General features: G+C 41.9%; 1 protein-coding gene across 2 annotated transcripts in view; it reads left to right on the top strand.

The window, feature by feature from the left end:
* The first annotated feature begins 2,105 nt into the window (after nucleotides 1–2,105).
* Nucleotides 2,106–17,307, top strand: part of ATP2B2 (ATPase plasma membrane Ca2+ transporting 2) — a 182,843-nt gene continuing 167,641 nt past the window's right edge. For both annotated transcript variants that reach the window (XM_031049245.2, XM_031049244.2), the window contains exon 1: nucleotides 2,106–2,349. In XM_031049245.2, coding sequence (XP_030905105.1) covers nucleotides 2,151–2,349 — 199 coding nt within the window. In that variant the 5' untranslated portion in view covers nucleotides 2,106–2,150. The remainder of the gene's footprint in view (nucleotides 2,350–17,307) is intronic.

The raw sequence follows: 17,307 nt of genomic DNA, 5'->3' as shown, positions 1-17,307 counted from the left end.
AAGGGAGGGCATATTATCAGTGGCGGTTGTGGTGATGCAGTGCTCTTGGGACGGAGTCTGTTTTACTGGGTATGTGTGGTATCTCTGTTCTTTCAAAACAATGCTCCAGGCCGATGTTATTCCTATTCAGAATACAGACCCATCTGGTTTAAAAACAGATAAAGCAATAGGCAGGTCTTTTATGTCTGCTTTATAGGGAATTGTCTAAAAATGAATTGAAACTGTGCATGCAGCATGCAAGCATAGAAAGCTGAGTGTTGATGGCAGAGCAGAATATCTCCTCCTTGGCTATAGCTAGGCAAATAAAGGCCCTTTTTTAATTACTACTTCCAGTTCTTTGTTGCTCACTGTAAGCCACATTTTGTGCAGAAATTGTTCTCTTGTTGTGAACTTGAAAAGCAAGATATCAAATCAATGTTGGCAGTTCTTGGCATTGGAATATATGTCAATAAATAGGACAGGTAGAAGAAGCGTATAGCAGTTGCCTGCTGTTTTAATTGCATCTGTAATACTGTGTTAAAACTGGTCCTTCATTCCTCCTCCCCACCCCCTTTCTTTTCCTTCCTCCAGAGAAATCAAAGGAATGTTAAGTTTTTCCTCTGTAAATGAGAGGGCTGGTAGAGGTTCAGTTTGTCTGATTGAGCAAGGTGTATTAGACAGCTCCACATCACATACCAGCACTAGCAGAGAGGAACTAATGCATAGAGCAGGCCTGACCTTCCTCACATGTGGACCAAGGACAGTGCAGTTAGAGCAATGGAGAAAGACCAAGCCTATGTGTTACATCAACTAATATGTGGGAAGGAGGTTAAAATTGTTACAAAATATAAAATTGGGACTTTAAACACTTTAGCATCCTCTATATGTCCTTTATGTGTGTACTCATTTCCACTGTGCATTGCTGTACCTAGAGTGTTCAAAATAATGTACATCAACTATGACAGGCTTGTCAGTCATTATCAGACAAACTGATAGTATGCTTTTGTAAAGATCTTTATTATGAAAGACTATTCTGAGACCTATAAATCAGACAGTGCACTCCCACTAACCCGCTTGAAGCAAAAAAGAAACATTTAATCTCTGTTAAAACTCTGTGCCAAATATAATAGCTGGTTTTAGCAGTGTTTAAACCAACTTCATTAGAACTTAGGCAGGGGGAACTGCTTTTAAAGGCTGGTTTTGGCAGATCATCAGCTGTCTCCTGGATGATCCAAATGTGGTTTGTTCAACACTGTGTGTGTGTTGGGGCATGTGTGTATTCCTGCTGTGGGGTGAAGCTGTGCTGGTGCTCAGGGGCTGGGCTGGTGGGAGGCAGCGCCATGACATGGAGCATAGTGCTGGATGTCCTGGCCTCTGCTTGCTTTCACAGGAGGCCGTGCTGCCAGGAGTAATGTATGTAAATGTGCTCTGAATTTGTAACAGTGGTTCTAGGTTTTCCACCAGTTCTACTGTCGTTGCACTGAAAAACAGTTGTGCTTTAACCTATTATGAAAACTAGTAGTGTTTAACTAATTTTAGTTCCCTTGTTAGCCTTTATGAGTGAGTCTTTGTGCTTCTCAAAGATTGATGTGGCTGTATGAACCAGAGCATATACTGGAGGTGCATCCAGCATGCTGGACTAATTGGTTACTTATTAATATTCATAAGCCATCTCATTTAGCTTCAGCTGCAGAGAGCTTCGTCTACAACAGAGCTAGTGTTATCCTTGCTCTGACTCCCTGCAGCACTTAACAGATCTCTACAGCAGTTCTGCATAGCTTTTCTTAAATGACAACTCAACCTGCAACAATAGAGAGAATACATTTGATATTATCTTTGTAAAGAGTTATTGCTCACTCATGTAATGAGTCCTTTCTGCTTGTTCCCAAAGGTCCAGAGGAAGAAATGACCATGTAGATTCTACAGCTTGGGTGCAGCATAATGGGCAATGGTGAATGGAGTGGAGCTGGTCTGCAGCCTTGAAAGCAGCTGTCCTGCAGACCACTAGCCAGTCAGGGACACCTTGCACGCCAGAGGCATCCTCCACGTCCTTGCTGGACACACACTGGATTCTTTTTAATTTCTTAGATTGGAATTCAAGATTCCTTCAGTTTTTAAACAGTTTTAAGATTCTATCAACTGTAACAAGTGGAGCAATATAATCAGCAACAATGGGTGACATGACAAATAGCGATTTTTATTCCAAGAACCAAAGAAATGAGGCCAACCATGCAGGAGAGTTTGGGTGCACGCTGCAAGAACTGCGCTCCCTCATGGAACTTCGAGGGACAGAAGCAGTAGTAAAAATTAAAGAGACGTATGGGGAAACAGAGGGGCTCTGCAGACATCTGAAGACATCACCGACAGAAGGTAAGTGTATTTCACTTCAGTTGGAACAGGAGACTTTGCGTAAGTGCTCTCTAGCGAGTGAAAGAAAGAGGTTTTGTTTCAAACCTGAACATAATTGTTATGGTGCTGCCATTTTTGCCAACAATAAAACAAAAGTGTCTTTGGAGAAAAAAGATAAAAGCAATCTAGCTATAGGTAAAGCTAACATGAGAATAAAAGAAGTGCAGTTTATTCATACAGCTAAATGCATTAATTTTTCCATAAAAGGCAGACAAAAAATCAGCACCGGCTTTATGGCATTATAGAGAGGCATTAACATATATGCTCTTGAGGGTAAGAAAGTGCAGACTAGTCGCCTCAGAAGAATCTTGAGGTATTTGAACACCTAGAGAATATGGAATGACCTTTTGAGATACACGTTATGCTGTGCTGTAGTTCAATATGTAATATATATATGTTGTGGTTTTTAATCTTGGCTTACAGTATTATCACATTTCACTTAATTTTGCTTAAGTCATCAATATATGATGGTATTGATCTTTGTGTTAGCTGGACTTCTGTATGCATAATTAAACTTCTGACTTTCTTACGTTTACTAATACCAATCATAACTTTTAAGTATTTTTCTAAGTGTGTTTTAGAGTTCTCTGCCTGATTATCAGTCATTAATCTACTTTTCAACATTCATGCCAAGTATCTCCCCATGAAACATTGACAATGGTGGGACATTTCCCTCTCCTCATGCAGTTTTCTTTTTCACCAACTCTTTCCTTTTTTAGTGAGAGTAAAATTCTGTTTAATTTTAAGAATACTATTTTAATCACTGTCTTTTCATCTCCAAGGAAAATGAACATTTTTAAAAATGATAAAGTTTTTGAGTCTGTAATACTTCTGAAGCAGCAGGATGTTAATTTGAAGTTACTTTTGTTTTTAAGAACATAGACACCTTGGTTTTATTCCATTCTCTCCTTTTTAAAATTAATCCTTTAGTTACCTCTACTGCTTAAATGCTTGAAAGAGCTTGAATTAGTGGTGCAATTCTAAATGTGTCAATTGTAGCATCACATAGTATGATGTTATAAATAACACTAGTCAAAAAGTCCCAGAGAAGCAGCTATCACTGCCTAGCCTTCAAGTAAATTCTTCATGGTCCTACAGCTGATCATATACAGTCTCAGTATTGTTTAAGCATTATAAACTATAAAGTTCTGAACAGCATTTTTTCAGCAGAGGATTGTTAAACTAATTCTGTATTCAAGTGAACAGCCAGCTTCAATAGTGCTTCAGCATTCACGTGCAGTCTTGTGTTCTAAATAACAAGTTTACTGGTTCTGAGTAACTAGTGTCAAACATTTTATAACAGATCTCTCCCCTTTTCTGGTCTTGCTCAAACCTCTGATCCTTCAGGCAGACCTCTTTTCCTGTCTGGAGATTGCTCCCAGTAGGAGTGCAGAGGCAGGAAGCCGAGACCCTGCCACTTGTCTGGGACTTCCAGATGTCTGGCAGTGCAGAGTAGCCTAAGAGCTGTTGCACATGAGAGATTCAACACTTGAGAGGATATGCAGCAACAGAGAATATACAGCGATTCTGACTTATCTCTGACGCATCTGGGGAATTCCAGACAGAAATACAGGGTCTCTGTATTTCCATAATAGAACACTGATTTATGGAATATCCCTCTCGTGGTTCAGCATCTTAAATGTCCTGCAGTGCTTTCTAGAATGTCAAAGCTGAAGTCTCCATCTGGGTGAGGCGAGATCACTTCAGTGACTTCAGTAAAGTTCTGCCAACTCGCTCTAGCAGTTACCTGGTCAATGTGAACTTCAAAGGAGATGGTGATTGTGTTATCTGTTCAATTTGTGACATCAGGGAAACTTAATTCCTCATATCGGAACAGAGTGTATGGATCCAACTAGTGTGGCATGCTGACTCCAGCAGTAATCTATATCTGATACTTCAGATAAGGTAACTTTCCTTCAAGCCTTACCTGTACTTCATCACTTGTGCATTGTGGAAAAACCATTCCCAGCTTCAAATGGCAATCAGCATAGCCTTTGAATCCTGGAGACTCTGCTGGGTTTTAATTCAGAATTGGAGCACATAATGGGAATTCCCAGTCATATTGGGTTTTCATCTTGTTTGTTTTGCTTGAAAAAATCATTTTAGGGGTGAATCTGTATAAAATATGTCATGTCAAACTGGGAAATTTTCATTTGAGAAAAAGCGTATCTATAAGAAGTCCATAGAAAAAACTAAAGGCTTATGTCAATATATACGTATGCTTAGACATAAGTCTCTAGCTCTTGTTTTTCTTGTATCCAAGCACAGCATAGAAAGTTAAAATACAGTGAAAAGGGTATCCTTGAAAATAGGACTGTTCTTAGAGGAAAGAAACATAACAATTTCTTCTATGAAAATGGAATTTTGGCATCAAGTGTACGTGACTTACAAATAAATTACTGATGTAGACTCCCACAGAGTTTTATCTTTCGGTATTTGCAACAAACTGTGGATTCCCAATGGAATATCTTTATGAAATCCCATATTTTGCTGCTATGCTTGAAAATCACTTTTCCAACCAGTGCAGTTTTGGTGAAGCACAGTTAACTCAGCTGCCACTTTTTTTATTGTCTGGAGTGCTGCACATTTTACACAATTTTATGAGGAATATCAGAGTAAGCATTACTGTGGGACACTATTTCTTTCAATAAACCAAATAAACTCTTGCTGGGCAAGGGTCCGGGGTCAAAATGAATGGAATGGCAAAAATTACTTGACTGTAGAATTTGGTTCTTCCCAGGCTTTTAAGCTCTTTCAGAGTGTATTTCCATGCAGTCTGTATTGTTTTGAGCGGTATGCTTAAGTAGTTACTGGAGCAAGAAAAAAATATATCCTGGAAGCAGGCACATTATAATTCGGTATAATCCAAATTTACTGGCTTACTTGACACTTAGAAAGTAAGAAGTAGCAATTAGCTCAGAGTTTACTCAGCAATTCAATTCCCGTGTTAATATTTGATGTACTACGTATGGACTGGTAGAATCGATCATTTGTATTAAAGGTGCCTTTTTGAAGCTCTTGCAAAGGCCTTGAACTTCTCCAGGTAAGATGTTCTATACATAACTCAAATGTGGTTTACCCTGTGGTGAAGGTGAACTTACTGGTGCTTTCTGTGTTAATTTAGGGTGGAGCTTTAGAAGTTTGCTGAATGTTGACTAGAATAATATTTGCATGCTGAATGAACTAATAATGTTGTTATGGGTTACAAGGCTTCAGTCTCTTCTTAAATTTTCTTTGATTGCTTTTCTAGCTGTAGATGCAGTGTGGATCCCAGCTCTCAGTTGTGCCTGAGGGATTTCCTTCATTAAAGTGATTATATTATAATGAATAGCTACCATTTAAGGGCTCATAAAAAAAAACAAGCAAACAACAAACTATGGAAATACTTTATATGCAAAAACACAAATGTGTCTCAACTTGAATTTGCTTGAAAACTATTTTTGTTCCAATTAGTTTCACTTTCATATTCTAGTAACACAGAAAACGGGCAGGATCTGTCATTGTGCACAGTGACAGTGCTGAATCCTGCCTTGGGCAGGGCTATAGTGGCAACTGTAATGTTCCATGCAGTCTGAGGCCCACTCAAGCCCTGTGAGACCACACCTGGAGATGTGGCCAGTGTTGGGCTCCTCAATAGAAGACACAAGGAGGTACTGGAGAGGGTCCAGCAGATGCCACAAAGGTGATCGGGGTCAGGAGCATCTATCCTATGAGGAGAGATGGCGGGAGCTGGGCCGAGATAGTTTAGAGGAGAGCAGACTTGAGAGGGGATCTCGATAATCCACATCCGTATCTCAAAGGTGAGTGCCAGGAGGATGATGCCAGACTTTTCAGTGGTGCCCAGTGACAGGATAAGGAGCAATGGCCATAAACTGAAACATGAGAAGTTTCACCTCAACATGAGGAAGAACTTCTTTATGTTGAGGATGGCAGAACACTGGAACAGGCTGCCCAGAGGCATTGTGGAGTCTCCCTCTCTGGGGACATTCCAGATTCTCCCAGACACGTTCCTGTGTAACTTTCTCTAGGTGGCCCTTCCTTGGCAGGGGATTGGACTGGATGAGACCCTTTCCAACCCTAATGATTCTGTGGTTCTGTGATTAGTGATACCTTATGAAGGACAGCTGGTAAAATGTAATGCGTTAGTTGGATGAGTGCCAGATGAGACTGGAATCCAGTCTTTCTGATACTTACCCATATTTCACCCACAATTTCATGTAGTATGCACCAATTTACAGTAAGCTTTTAATTTACATTGCCTTAATATTACAGAAATGCTTACTCCTCATAAAAATACTTTAGGGAATTAAATTCTGTGACTTCTCACTTCAAATACTTGGATGCAGGAATTTTCAGTGTGTGCAAGAAGTGAAGCTTTGTATAGAGCTGCTTGTCTCATTTTTCTATAGAGAACAAAGTCTTTCAGTGATGATATATATGCAGTCAAGCCTCAAATGGCAGCTCTGAAAGACTTTACATGTTAGTGATAATGGGATAATGTTACAGCTCTACCAGGGATGTTTTTCTGCAGGTGTTTAGTAGATGCCTGACAGGCTGAGTCTCCCCATTTCTGAGAATGGTCTGGTAGCATGAGAGGAGCTTTCAGATGTAATACTATTACATGAGCTGGAGAAATCCAGTTTTATGTGAAAAATGCTAATTTGATCTTTGTATTTCTTAGCTGTTCTTTTAGGATACTGTAAAAAGGTTTCGTAGCAACCAGGCGTTGCCAAATAGCAGTTAAATGATGATATTTCTAGTGTAGAAGTTGACTGAATCATAACAGCCCTTAGTTTAGAGACAAAGATTAAGTTACTATCTTTTGAAATGCATGTTTATTACATATACATATAGACTGAGTAGAAATTCAGCAAAGAGCATTTATTTTTCATTATTACAGTCTTGCCTTTTACAGATGCGACTGTGAGGTAGAAGAAGAAAAACTGAATACAATGAAATTAAGCACTTGCTTTTAGTACTCACTAGTTTTGATTCCTTAAGCTCGCTTCTATAAAAATATAGCTTTAATAACTTAATATTCTGTTTTGAAGCTGATCTTGCTAGTACAGGCTGAATTTCAGTTAAGTGCACCACGTATAATAATGTTGCTATATGTTAAATTAGCTACACATATGTAAAAAATTTAGAAACTAATTGAGAAAGGAATGAAAGAAACTTGATTTAGACAAATAAGTTTAAAAAAGAAATATAAAATACTGGATTGCCAGAGATTGAAATCTATAAAACCACACTGTCAGAAATAGTTTATGAAAGGAAAGACATTGGTAATGGCATAATTTTAGCTGTTTTTGAAAGAATACACTTAGTCACACATAAACCTCCAAATGTTGTGTAGCTGTCTTTTTGTGAGGCTGAACTGAAGTACTTTGGAAAGCTTCAAACTCCATCTTAAAAGTGCCATATAAGAAGACCTGGTTGTCCCCTTTCCAGATCACCATGCTGTCTGGTTCCTCAATTTCATGTGTTGTGTCAAAACGTAACTCCTAGCTCAGGCCAATTTGCCAACACACTCAGGCCGAAATCCAAGCTCCAAATGTATGTCTAGTCCTTATTTGTACATGCTCTATCCACATGGAAGGGTTGTTTTAAACAATGAAAACAGCTTTCCGCTTGAAAAAAGCCTTCAGTGTTGTCCTGGTAAAAACCTCTAAGAGTTGCTTTGTCCTACCTTGCGTGGGAAAAAAACAGCACCAAAGTTTAAACTCAGATTTCACCTTGTTATTCATGCAGTGTGAAATGTGGTTGAGCTGGCAAGAACTTGTGAGAACCTGACATGTTCCTGCAGTTACTTCTATGGACACTGGTTGCCTCCCCTGGCTTGCTCAGCCCCTGTGCCAGTGCCTGCTCCTGGGAGCTGTGACTAGCAGGTCACGCACGGCTGCGCTGTGAGGCTGGTTAGCCAGCAGGGAAGGCGGGTTCTGGATGCTCCTTCATTTTGACATTACTGTTGCAGTTGCTGAACCCCTGACAGGTCCCACTGATGGATTTGTGCTGCCTTTACCTTTGGGGATATGCCTGGGAAAGCCATAATGGTGCCTGCCTCCCTGGGACGAGTGGTGAGCATGGGAAGGGACACACTGAGTGAGCTGGGGCCTCCCCTCCTGCGTGGGGCTGCTCCTGCCCCAGCTCTCCCACTATGGAGAAAAGTGCTGAAGCAGTTATTACTTATCTAGCCCTTTGCAGCTCTGTTCTGTGGGGAAATGCTGGGTCTGACCCAAGTTCACATTAAACACCGTTACTGTAGTAGGTCTTTCAAGATTGTGAACAGATGGAAAAAATCTAGGTAAGGTGGTTGGGTGTTAATAACTCATGTTAGGCAAGGAGGTTTGCTTTGGCCTGCAGTACTGTCTCAAAGCCCTATATAACACGCCTGTTCAAGTTGTAATACTTGGCCATAGTGAGCTTGAAGTTGGCTCTTTCATTTCTGTATCTTGGTGTGTATAGCAGTGCAGGGCCATGTACATGTAGTGGGTCAGGCACTTCTGCACTGTGCTCCTGGGAGCCAGGCAGGCTCAGGGGTTAGGGGAAATGGCTCTGGACATTTGACATCCCTGCTGTAGGCAGTATGTTATATATCCATAAGGCAATACCTACATGTTTAATGGCTTGAGAGAAGCACATGGAGCATTCTTGGCAACTGCAGTTATTTTCCTTATCTAATATTTCCATTGTTTGTGTAATGGAACAGCAAACATTCTTCCAAAGGTTACCCAAACATAAGCATCTCAAATGAATGGCTTTGATTTTTCAAAGTGATAAGTACAATTTCATTGCTTGTTTTGTTTCTGGGGTTTGGCGTGTTTTGCCACTCGCTGATTTACTTTGGCTTTGTTCATTTACTTGTAGAAAACTGGAGAAATACTGCATGCTGCATTTTCCTCGCAAAGCTTTTAAAATAAATATAAGCTAGATCACCTGCTCCTTTGAGAATGCTAAATGGTTTGCAAAAGACTTCTCTGTAACTGGCGCTCCTTTAGAGGCAGGTTAAGAAAGGAAGAAAGCAAGTCGATGTCTTATGCCTGTTGTATTAGTTAGCATTAGAGATTTTCTGAGGCCAGTGCTGATTTATTGATGTGATTACCCAGGATGTCATCTTTCTTTCAACAATTATCTTACCTTAGCAAATGCAACACTTCTAGAAAGGAGGCTGTTGTCATGCAAACTGAATTCCCCTTTGCTTTAAGGCAGTACATTTAATCCTTGCAGGCAATATTCACGAACTACAGACACACATTCTGTTATTACACCCCAGATTTCAATGAACAGAATAATGAATGGGTGTGAGATTTTGCACCTGTTTTGCACAGGTCTAATGTTTGTTCATTGTAATCAGCTCAATTACAACTACAATGTGTTGTAAGTCAAAAGAAAGTCTGGCCCAGCAACTTAAAGTAATTCTTTCCCTCTTTCTAAAGAGGTTATCATAGGTTAATGTGTTGTGTTATGTATTGACATAATTGTATCGCCTCTTAATCTAAGTACAGTGATGCAATACAATGTGTCATTCCATTTTTGCAGAATAATAAGTGATGGAAAGTGTTGCCATTATGTGGTGTGGTTGATAAATGTGTAATCCTGTTAGAAATAGTGGTTTGAGTTTGTTGGCATAACTAGCTCATTTATAGTGTGCAAAAGGATGAGGCCAGATCTTTAACATAATAGCAACTGTGCACATGATGATGGGGGAAGTGATTTTTAGCTTTCATGAACTCTGGCAGTTACATCAGCTGCTGAAATTGATTACGTTAGTGGTGCTCCCTCAGAAGAAGGCAATTAGCCTTTTGCTTGGGGGATCAAAAATGTGTTCTGTCATGGGCACTTTCACGTGTGCCTCTTAAAGTGGCTTTGGTACTGGGAAAGGAAAAGCTGTGTGCTTTATCAGTAATGGTAAAGCAAGACCTGAAGGGAGGGGAGAGGCATGGAGCCGAGCTCCCTGGCAGCCTTTCCTCTGCCATCATGCCTATTCTCTGTGGAGCCTGTGTGAGAGTAACAGCACTGCAGAGAACAAACACTGTATAATGAATACCTTGCTTCTATTGTGTTGCGGGGCTTAGAAATCCATAAATATATATAGCGTGTCAGCCTGGAGAGAAAGCTGATTTATCTTCATTTTGTTCTTGTTTTGAGAAAGCTGCAGGAGGAAAGCAAAGTCCATTAAACCAAATGAATAATCCAATCGATGTAGCCAGTTTGCCCTTGATGAAATTAAGCTTTGTCTTTGCAGTCTATCAGAGAGACTGGAGGGTTTTTTGCTTGACGTTACTGTCCTTGGAAAGCAACCACTTGACATGCAGTGGTTTTATCCTTTTGTGATTGCCCCTGCTAGAGGAAATGGAAGAGCACAGCTCTTAACCGCTTGTTTCGGCTGACAATTATAGGGGTGCAAGAAATGTTCCCTTTCCAATGCCACCTGCAGATCAAAAAATAAAGCCATTACCTGCATCTCTGTTAGGTGTCCCCAGACCTCCTGCCAAGTGTCACTGCCAGCAGCAATGCTGCTTCCTGCTGAGCCATGGGAAGTCGGAAACCTTTGTGCTAAAAGTCTTTGGAAGGATCATCTGTGGGTTGGGCAGGTGCTGACAATGCCATTCATCGCAATAACAGTAACGTTTGTTTTTCATAGAAGAGGATTACATGTTACTTGTTCAAAAAAGTGTTTGGATGAAATGGGGCAGTGGTTTTCAATGTGTAAGTCTAAGTTCAGTAACCTTGCAAGTCTAAGTTCAGTAACCTTCCAAGAGGAATTACCATGACTGTGTGGTTATTTTTCTTTTGAACAGACTCAGGATAAGAAGCATGTGAGAAACAGTAATGGTCCTGTCCCCTTTTGCAATCACTGCTTATCCTTCAAATCTAGACTGGTCAAATTTACTGTTTCCATCTGTTTTCCAGGAAGTCAAAGGTTGATGGTGTTGACATGCCTGTTATTTATAAAGGTGAGGGAAGTGGAAAATAAAGCCAAAGATGTATTTTTGGCAGGCAGCTTAATGTTCTTCCAGGACAAACATAACTGTGTTTCCTTAATGCTGATCTCCTTTAATGTGATGCATTCATAGTTTCTGACTTGTCTTCTACCCTATCTCCAGTAATATTTTACCTGTACCTATATAGGTGTTCTAGAAAATACACTTGCAGTTGCACATCCCGAGAGGTGGAAGGAGAAAGGTGGCCTCCACACACATCCTGAAAAAAGGACTGTCTCTGACATGAAGAACCTATTATGCGCAGCTGATAGGCGACACAGTCTGCTATAGCTTGCAACATACTAAAGTATTTCTCTTTTTAACTTTTAAAGAAAAAAAAGTCTTTTCTGAATGCCCATTAGGATTCTCGTTCCTTATCCTTGCCTTGGAACTGGTTAAACAATGCACTTTTAATGTCCCATCCTTATTGCCAGTCCAGAACTTGGCAATGCAACCACAGATTATATTAAATGCAGAGTATTTCTGTTGTATAATAGAAATAGCTGGGTGTATGTAGCTGCTATTTCTGTAACAATAGCATTTGCTAAACCCTTGTTTCCTCCCTACTTTCCAATGAAATTCTTCAGGGACTGCAGATACTGTTTTCCTGTGTGGATTGTGAGCTGAGTCAGTTCTGTTAAGAGACTTGAAAACCTGAGCTTCCTTGGGCTGTGCTGCATCTTTGATTATTCCTTTTGCATTTTGTGTCAATGTCTCCTCCCCACCACTTCCCACAGTGGAACTGTCTTTTTCAGTATGAGGGCAGTTTAGGTATAGTTCTCCAAGGTACAAAAAGACTGGAAAAAAAAAGGAGTAGCAGGAAGGAAAATCCACCAGCTTTCTAGAGTACTTCAAAAGCTGTTATGATTCTCTTTTCTGATTAGCATTGGAGATGAGGAGAAATAGGGAATAGCCCACTTCTTGGCAGGTGTGCTTGAAAAGGAGAGCTTGCCCTTGAAGCAGTTACAAAAGAGAGAGGAAAACTTCCTTACTGCATTCAGTAAGGATCTATTAACTGCAGCAGAATTTCACTTTGACTTCCTAAATGAGGGCATAGTTGCTCTGATGCTACAGGCTGAGTGCTATTTGTTCAGGATCATGTCAGCATTAACGCAGGAAGACCATGAGTATGGCCATGTTTTAACAGTACAGTGCAAGTTTGTATTGATAATCTTGGCACTTAGCATAAGCATTGTTCTAGGCCCCTCAGTTAATTCTTTGCTGAAACAATATAACGAATCTAGTATTTCTTTCCCCATTTTTTCAAGCAGTTTCAAGTCATTACTGTAGTTGTGAAGTCTGGGTGAGATATTGGAGAGTCCCGAGTTTCCCTGTGCTTCCTGCACTTTAGTCATGTACAGGGACTGAATTATAAAGGAATGATAATTCTTTTCTGAGCCACTGGTGATTGGATAGGCTTTTTCCCCTCTCCCATTTATTTTTGCTGTCATTTAATAATACTAAAGGTAGTAAAGTACTGTTGCACAGCATCATCATTCTGCCCTGCAAGTAGGGCCATGGCTCTTGCGTGGTTTGGCACTGATAGCAGGGATCATCCAGTCAGTAGCCCTGCTGCAGCCAGACCCTGTACCTTTCCTTGAGATGTAGTCTTGCAGTTGACTTCCAGCCCCTGGGAACCTTATAGTACATAAAGAACACTCCTGTTAGTGAGTGATAATTGATGAAAAGGCTAAAACAGCAGTGAAGAGACTGGCCATGTCCCAACCTAGTATTCTCACTCAGAAAACTATCTAGTTTTTGCTTAAAGCAAAACCTCACAACACGGTGAAGCCACCCCTGTTCCCTTCAAAAGCATAGTGTGAATTTGAAAACCATTCAAGTGTTGAGGCATGCTTGCCTGCTGACTGTGTAACCCTCTTGTGATGATGATGAAGTACTCGGGCTTTTCCTTTGTTCTATTGTTTTCTCAAGCCAGTGGGTTTGTGCAGGCGCACAGGGAGGGTGTAAGGGCAGCCTGACAAAGCTGACTTCTCTCTTGGTTCAGTGCAGTGAGAAGCTGTGAAATGAGCCACAGAGCAGGGTGCTTAGCTTGGAGTTCAGACACTTGTTTTTCTGACTTAAGACATAATATGCTGAAGGGAACCGTAAAAGGGAATTACTGGTGATAACCAGTGTTATGGGCACATCAGACAGGAACAATACTGTGCTGTGTGAAGCTGTGACAGGAGGGCTGTAGCTGGCCTTAGGATGCTAAATTTGCTTATTTGTGGTGCTGGCCTTGTCTGTCAGTGATGCTTTAAAGCTACAGATGCTGAAGGCCTGTACAGATTTACAAGATAGCTAAGGAAAAAGGTATTAATATGTTGTTGGTTTTGTTCTCAAGGAAGCCTCTGATTGTGTTACACCTTCACCTGCTTATAGACATGAAAGCTAAACTGCTTCAATCCACAGAGTAAAAGCTATACCCTGAAACTCCAGAAGTGAACTGTCATCCAAACCTGTTGTGCACACTGGATCAGAAGATGGATATGAGCAGTATCTTGTATTGCCAGAGAAATTAAAACAGGTTTAGCTGAGCAAGAGTCTTGGTTCTTTTTTCCTCAATGAATTGTTCCTGATTGTTTTTGTTTAATGCTATAGTGTAGCTGAAGTAATTTGCTTAAATATGAAATAACAGATGCCAGAAGTCATCAATCTCAGGTTGTCTTATTGACTGTTTTATAGTGACCATTTATTAGTAGAAGACAAAGAATACATCCAGTTTATCAACACACATGTGCATAGCTGCTCCAAAATATTTTATACAAGCTGAGAATAAGTCTGTATTAACGTGTGTTGAATGTTAAATGAGCATCTTGGGAAAAACAGAGATTTCTTTTTTTGCCTTCAGCCCTGAAGTGTGTGCATGGTAAAAGGCCTGGAGATTGTGAAATGATTTAAAATAACTTACGCCGAGAAATGTTTCAGCATTACCAACATACAAAGACTCTTAAGGTGAAATCAGTGCTGTAGGTTTTCTTTTCCCCCAACCTAGATGTTATTTTTAATTCCTGATGTTAATCCTGTTGAACAGGGATATCAGTGTGGCATGTTTTGCCATGAGATCCTTGCAGTGCTTTCTGCTGCCCCACTTTTCCAAAGATATTGATGCTGACATGAGCTTCGCTGCAGCTGGCAGCCCAAAATCACGGAGAAAGATAGATTGGCTCTTGCTGTGCAGTGACAATCAATACCATTTCCCGGATGTAAAAATCTTTGTCTCTCCTGTCCTTCTCTCCTATAAATGTTTGGTGGGATGGCTCCTATGACTGGAGCGTTGGAATGGAAGGCTACAGGCTCTTTAGAAAAGACAGGCTCAGCAGGTGGGGAGGGTGAGCTGCTATTTATGTTAGGGATAGGCTGGAGAGTCTGAAACTGTCTGGGGACAGGTGAGCAGTCAACAGAGAGTTTGTGGGTCAGGGTTAGAGGGAAAACACCTATGGGAGACATCACTGTGGGAATCTGTTACAGACTGCCTGATCAAGAGGAACCCATGGATGAAGTGCTCTATAGACAGATGTAATGCCGTTGTCCTCATGGGAGACTTCAACCATCCTGATATCTGTTGGAGGGATGGTAGGGCCTGGCACAACCAATCCAGGAGGTTTCTCAGTTGTGTGGAAGACAACTTCCTTCTGCAAGCAATAGAGGAGCCAACAAGGAGAGGTGCCCTGCTTGACATCGTGCTCACCAACAGGGAAGGGCTCATTGGAAATGTGATGCTCCAGGGCAGCCCTGGTTGTAGTGATCATGAGATGGTCAAGTTAGAGATCCTCAGGACAGTGAGAAGAGCGTGCAGTAAGCTCACTGTTCTGGACTTCAAGAGAGCAGCCTTTGGCCTCTTCAGGAACCTGCTTAGCAAGGTTCCATGGGATATAGCACTAGAGGGCAGGGGGCCCAAGACTGTTGGTTAATATTCAAGGATCACCTGCTACAAGCTCAGGAGTGTTGCATCCCGACTAGAAGGAAGTGTAGCAGGAGGGCCAGGAGACCTCCTTGGATGGATAAGGAGCTGCTGAGAAATCTTAGAGGGGGGGAAAAAAGGGGCTTATAAAAGGTAGAAACAAGGGCAGGCAGCCTGGGAAGAATATAGGGATGTTGTCCAGGAAGCTAGGAACCAGGTTAGGAAAGCTAAGGCCCAGTTAGAATTGAGCCTGCAAGGGATGTGAAAGTTAACAGGAAGGGATTTCATAGGTATATTGCAAATAATAGACAGACTAGGGATAACGTAGGCCCCCTCTGGAAGCTATCAGGAGAACTGGCTACACAGGACTTGGAGAAGGCTGAGGTTCTGAATGGCTTCTTTGCCTTGGTCTTCACTGGCAAAGGCTCTGACTGCAGCACCCAAGTCTTGGAAGGCGGACGCACGGACTGTGAAAACCTAGACCTTGGGCCCACTGTACATGAGGATCTGGTTCGAGACCATCTTAAGAATCTGAATATGCACAAGTCCATGGGCCCTGATGAAATCCATCTGCAGGGCCTGAAGGAGCTGGTGAATGAAGTTTCTAAGCCACTGTCCATCATATTTGCAAAATCATGGCAGTCAGGTGAAGTTCCTGACACCTGGAAAAAGGCAAATAGAACCCCCATTTTCAAGAAGGGGAAAATGGATGACCCGGGGAATTACAGACCAGTCAGTCTCACCTCTGTGCCTGACAAAAGCTTGGAGCACATTCTCCTGGAAGGCATGCTAGGGCACATGAAAAACAACAAAGTGCTTGGTGACAGCCAGCATGGCTTTACTAGGGGGAAATCCTGCCTGACCAATTGGGTGGCTTCCTATGAGGGAGCTACGGAACTGATGGACAGGGGTAGAGCAGTTGATGTTATCTACCTGGACTTGTGCAAAGCGTTCGACACTGTCCCACATGACATCCTTGTCTCTAAGGAGAGATGGAGTGATGACTCTATTGGAGTGTCATCAATTTGATAGGTGGACCACTCAGTGGATAAAGAACTGGCTGGATGGTCACACTCAAAGAGTTGTGATCAATGATTCAATGTCCGGCTGGAGACCAGTAACGAGTAGTGTCCCTCAGGAATCGGTGTTGGGATCGGTCTTGTTTAATATCTTTGTCAGTGACATGGACAATGGAATTGAGTGTGCCCTCAGCAAGTTTGCCAATGACACCAAGCTGTGTGGTTCTGTTGATACGCTGGAGGGAAGGAATGCCATCCAGAGAGACCTTGACACACTTGTGAGGTGGGCTGATGCCAAGCTTACGAAGTTTAACCATGCCAAGTGCAAGGTCCTACACCTGAGTCAGAGCAATCCCAGACACAGCTACAGGTTGGGCAGAGAAGAGATTCAGAGCAGCCCTGGGGAGAAGGACTTGAGGGTGTTAGTCAATGAGAAAATGAACATGAGCCAGCAGTGTGCACTCGCAGCCCAGAAAGCCAACCGTATCCTGGGCTGCATCAAGAGGAGCGTGACCAGCAGGTCGAAGGAGGTGATCCTGCCCCTCTACTCTGCTCTCGTGAGACCTCACTTGGAGCATTGCATGCAGTTTTGGTGTCCTCAACATAAAAAGGACATGGAACTGTTGGAACAAGTCCAGAGGAGGCCACGAGGATGATTAGGGGACTGGAGCACCTCCCATATGAAGACAGGCTGAGAAAGTTGGGGCTGCTCAGCCTGGAGAATGGAGACCTCATAGCAGCCTTCCAGTATCTGAAGGGGGTTATAGGAATGCTGGGGAGGGACTGTTCATTAGGGACTGTAGTGATAGGACAAGGGGTAACAAGTTAAAACTTAAACAGGGACTGGGACGGGTTGCCCAGGGAGGTTGTGGGTTCTCCATCCCTGGCAGTGTTCAAGGCCAGGTTGGACAGAGCCTTGGGTGATATGGTTTAGTGTGAGGTGTCCCTGCCCAGTGCAGAGGGGTTGGAACTAGATGATCTTAAGGTCCTTTCCAACCCTAACTGTTCTATG

This window comes from Melopsittacus undulatus, chromosome 9 (genome assembly GCF_012275295.1).
Source record: "Melopsittacus undulatus isolate bMelUnd1 chromosome 9, bMelUnd1.mat.Z, whole genome shotgun sequence".
NCBI lineage: Eukaryota > Metazoa > Chordata > Aves > Psittaciformes > Psittaculidae > Melopsittacus > Melopsittacus undulatus.
The sequence above is the reverse complement of the archived record's forward strand: the minus strand, read 5'-3'. Positions and strand labels throughout refer to the sequence as shown.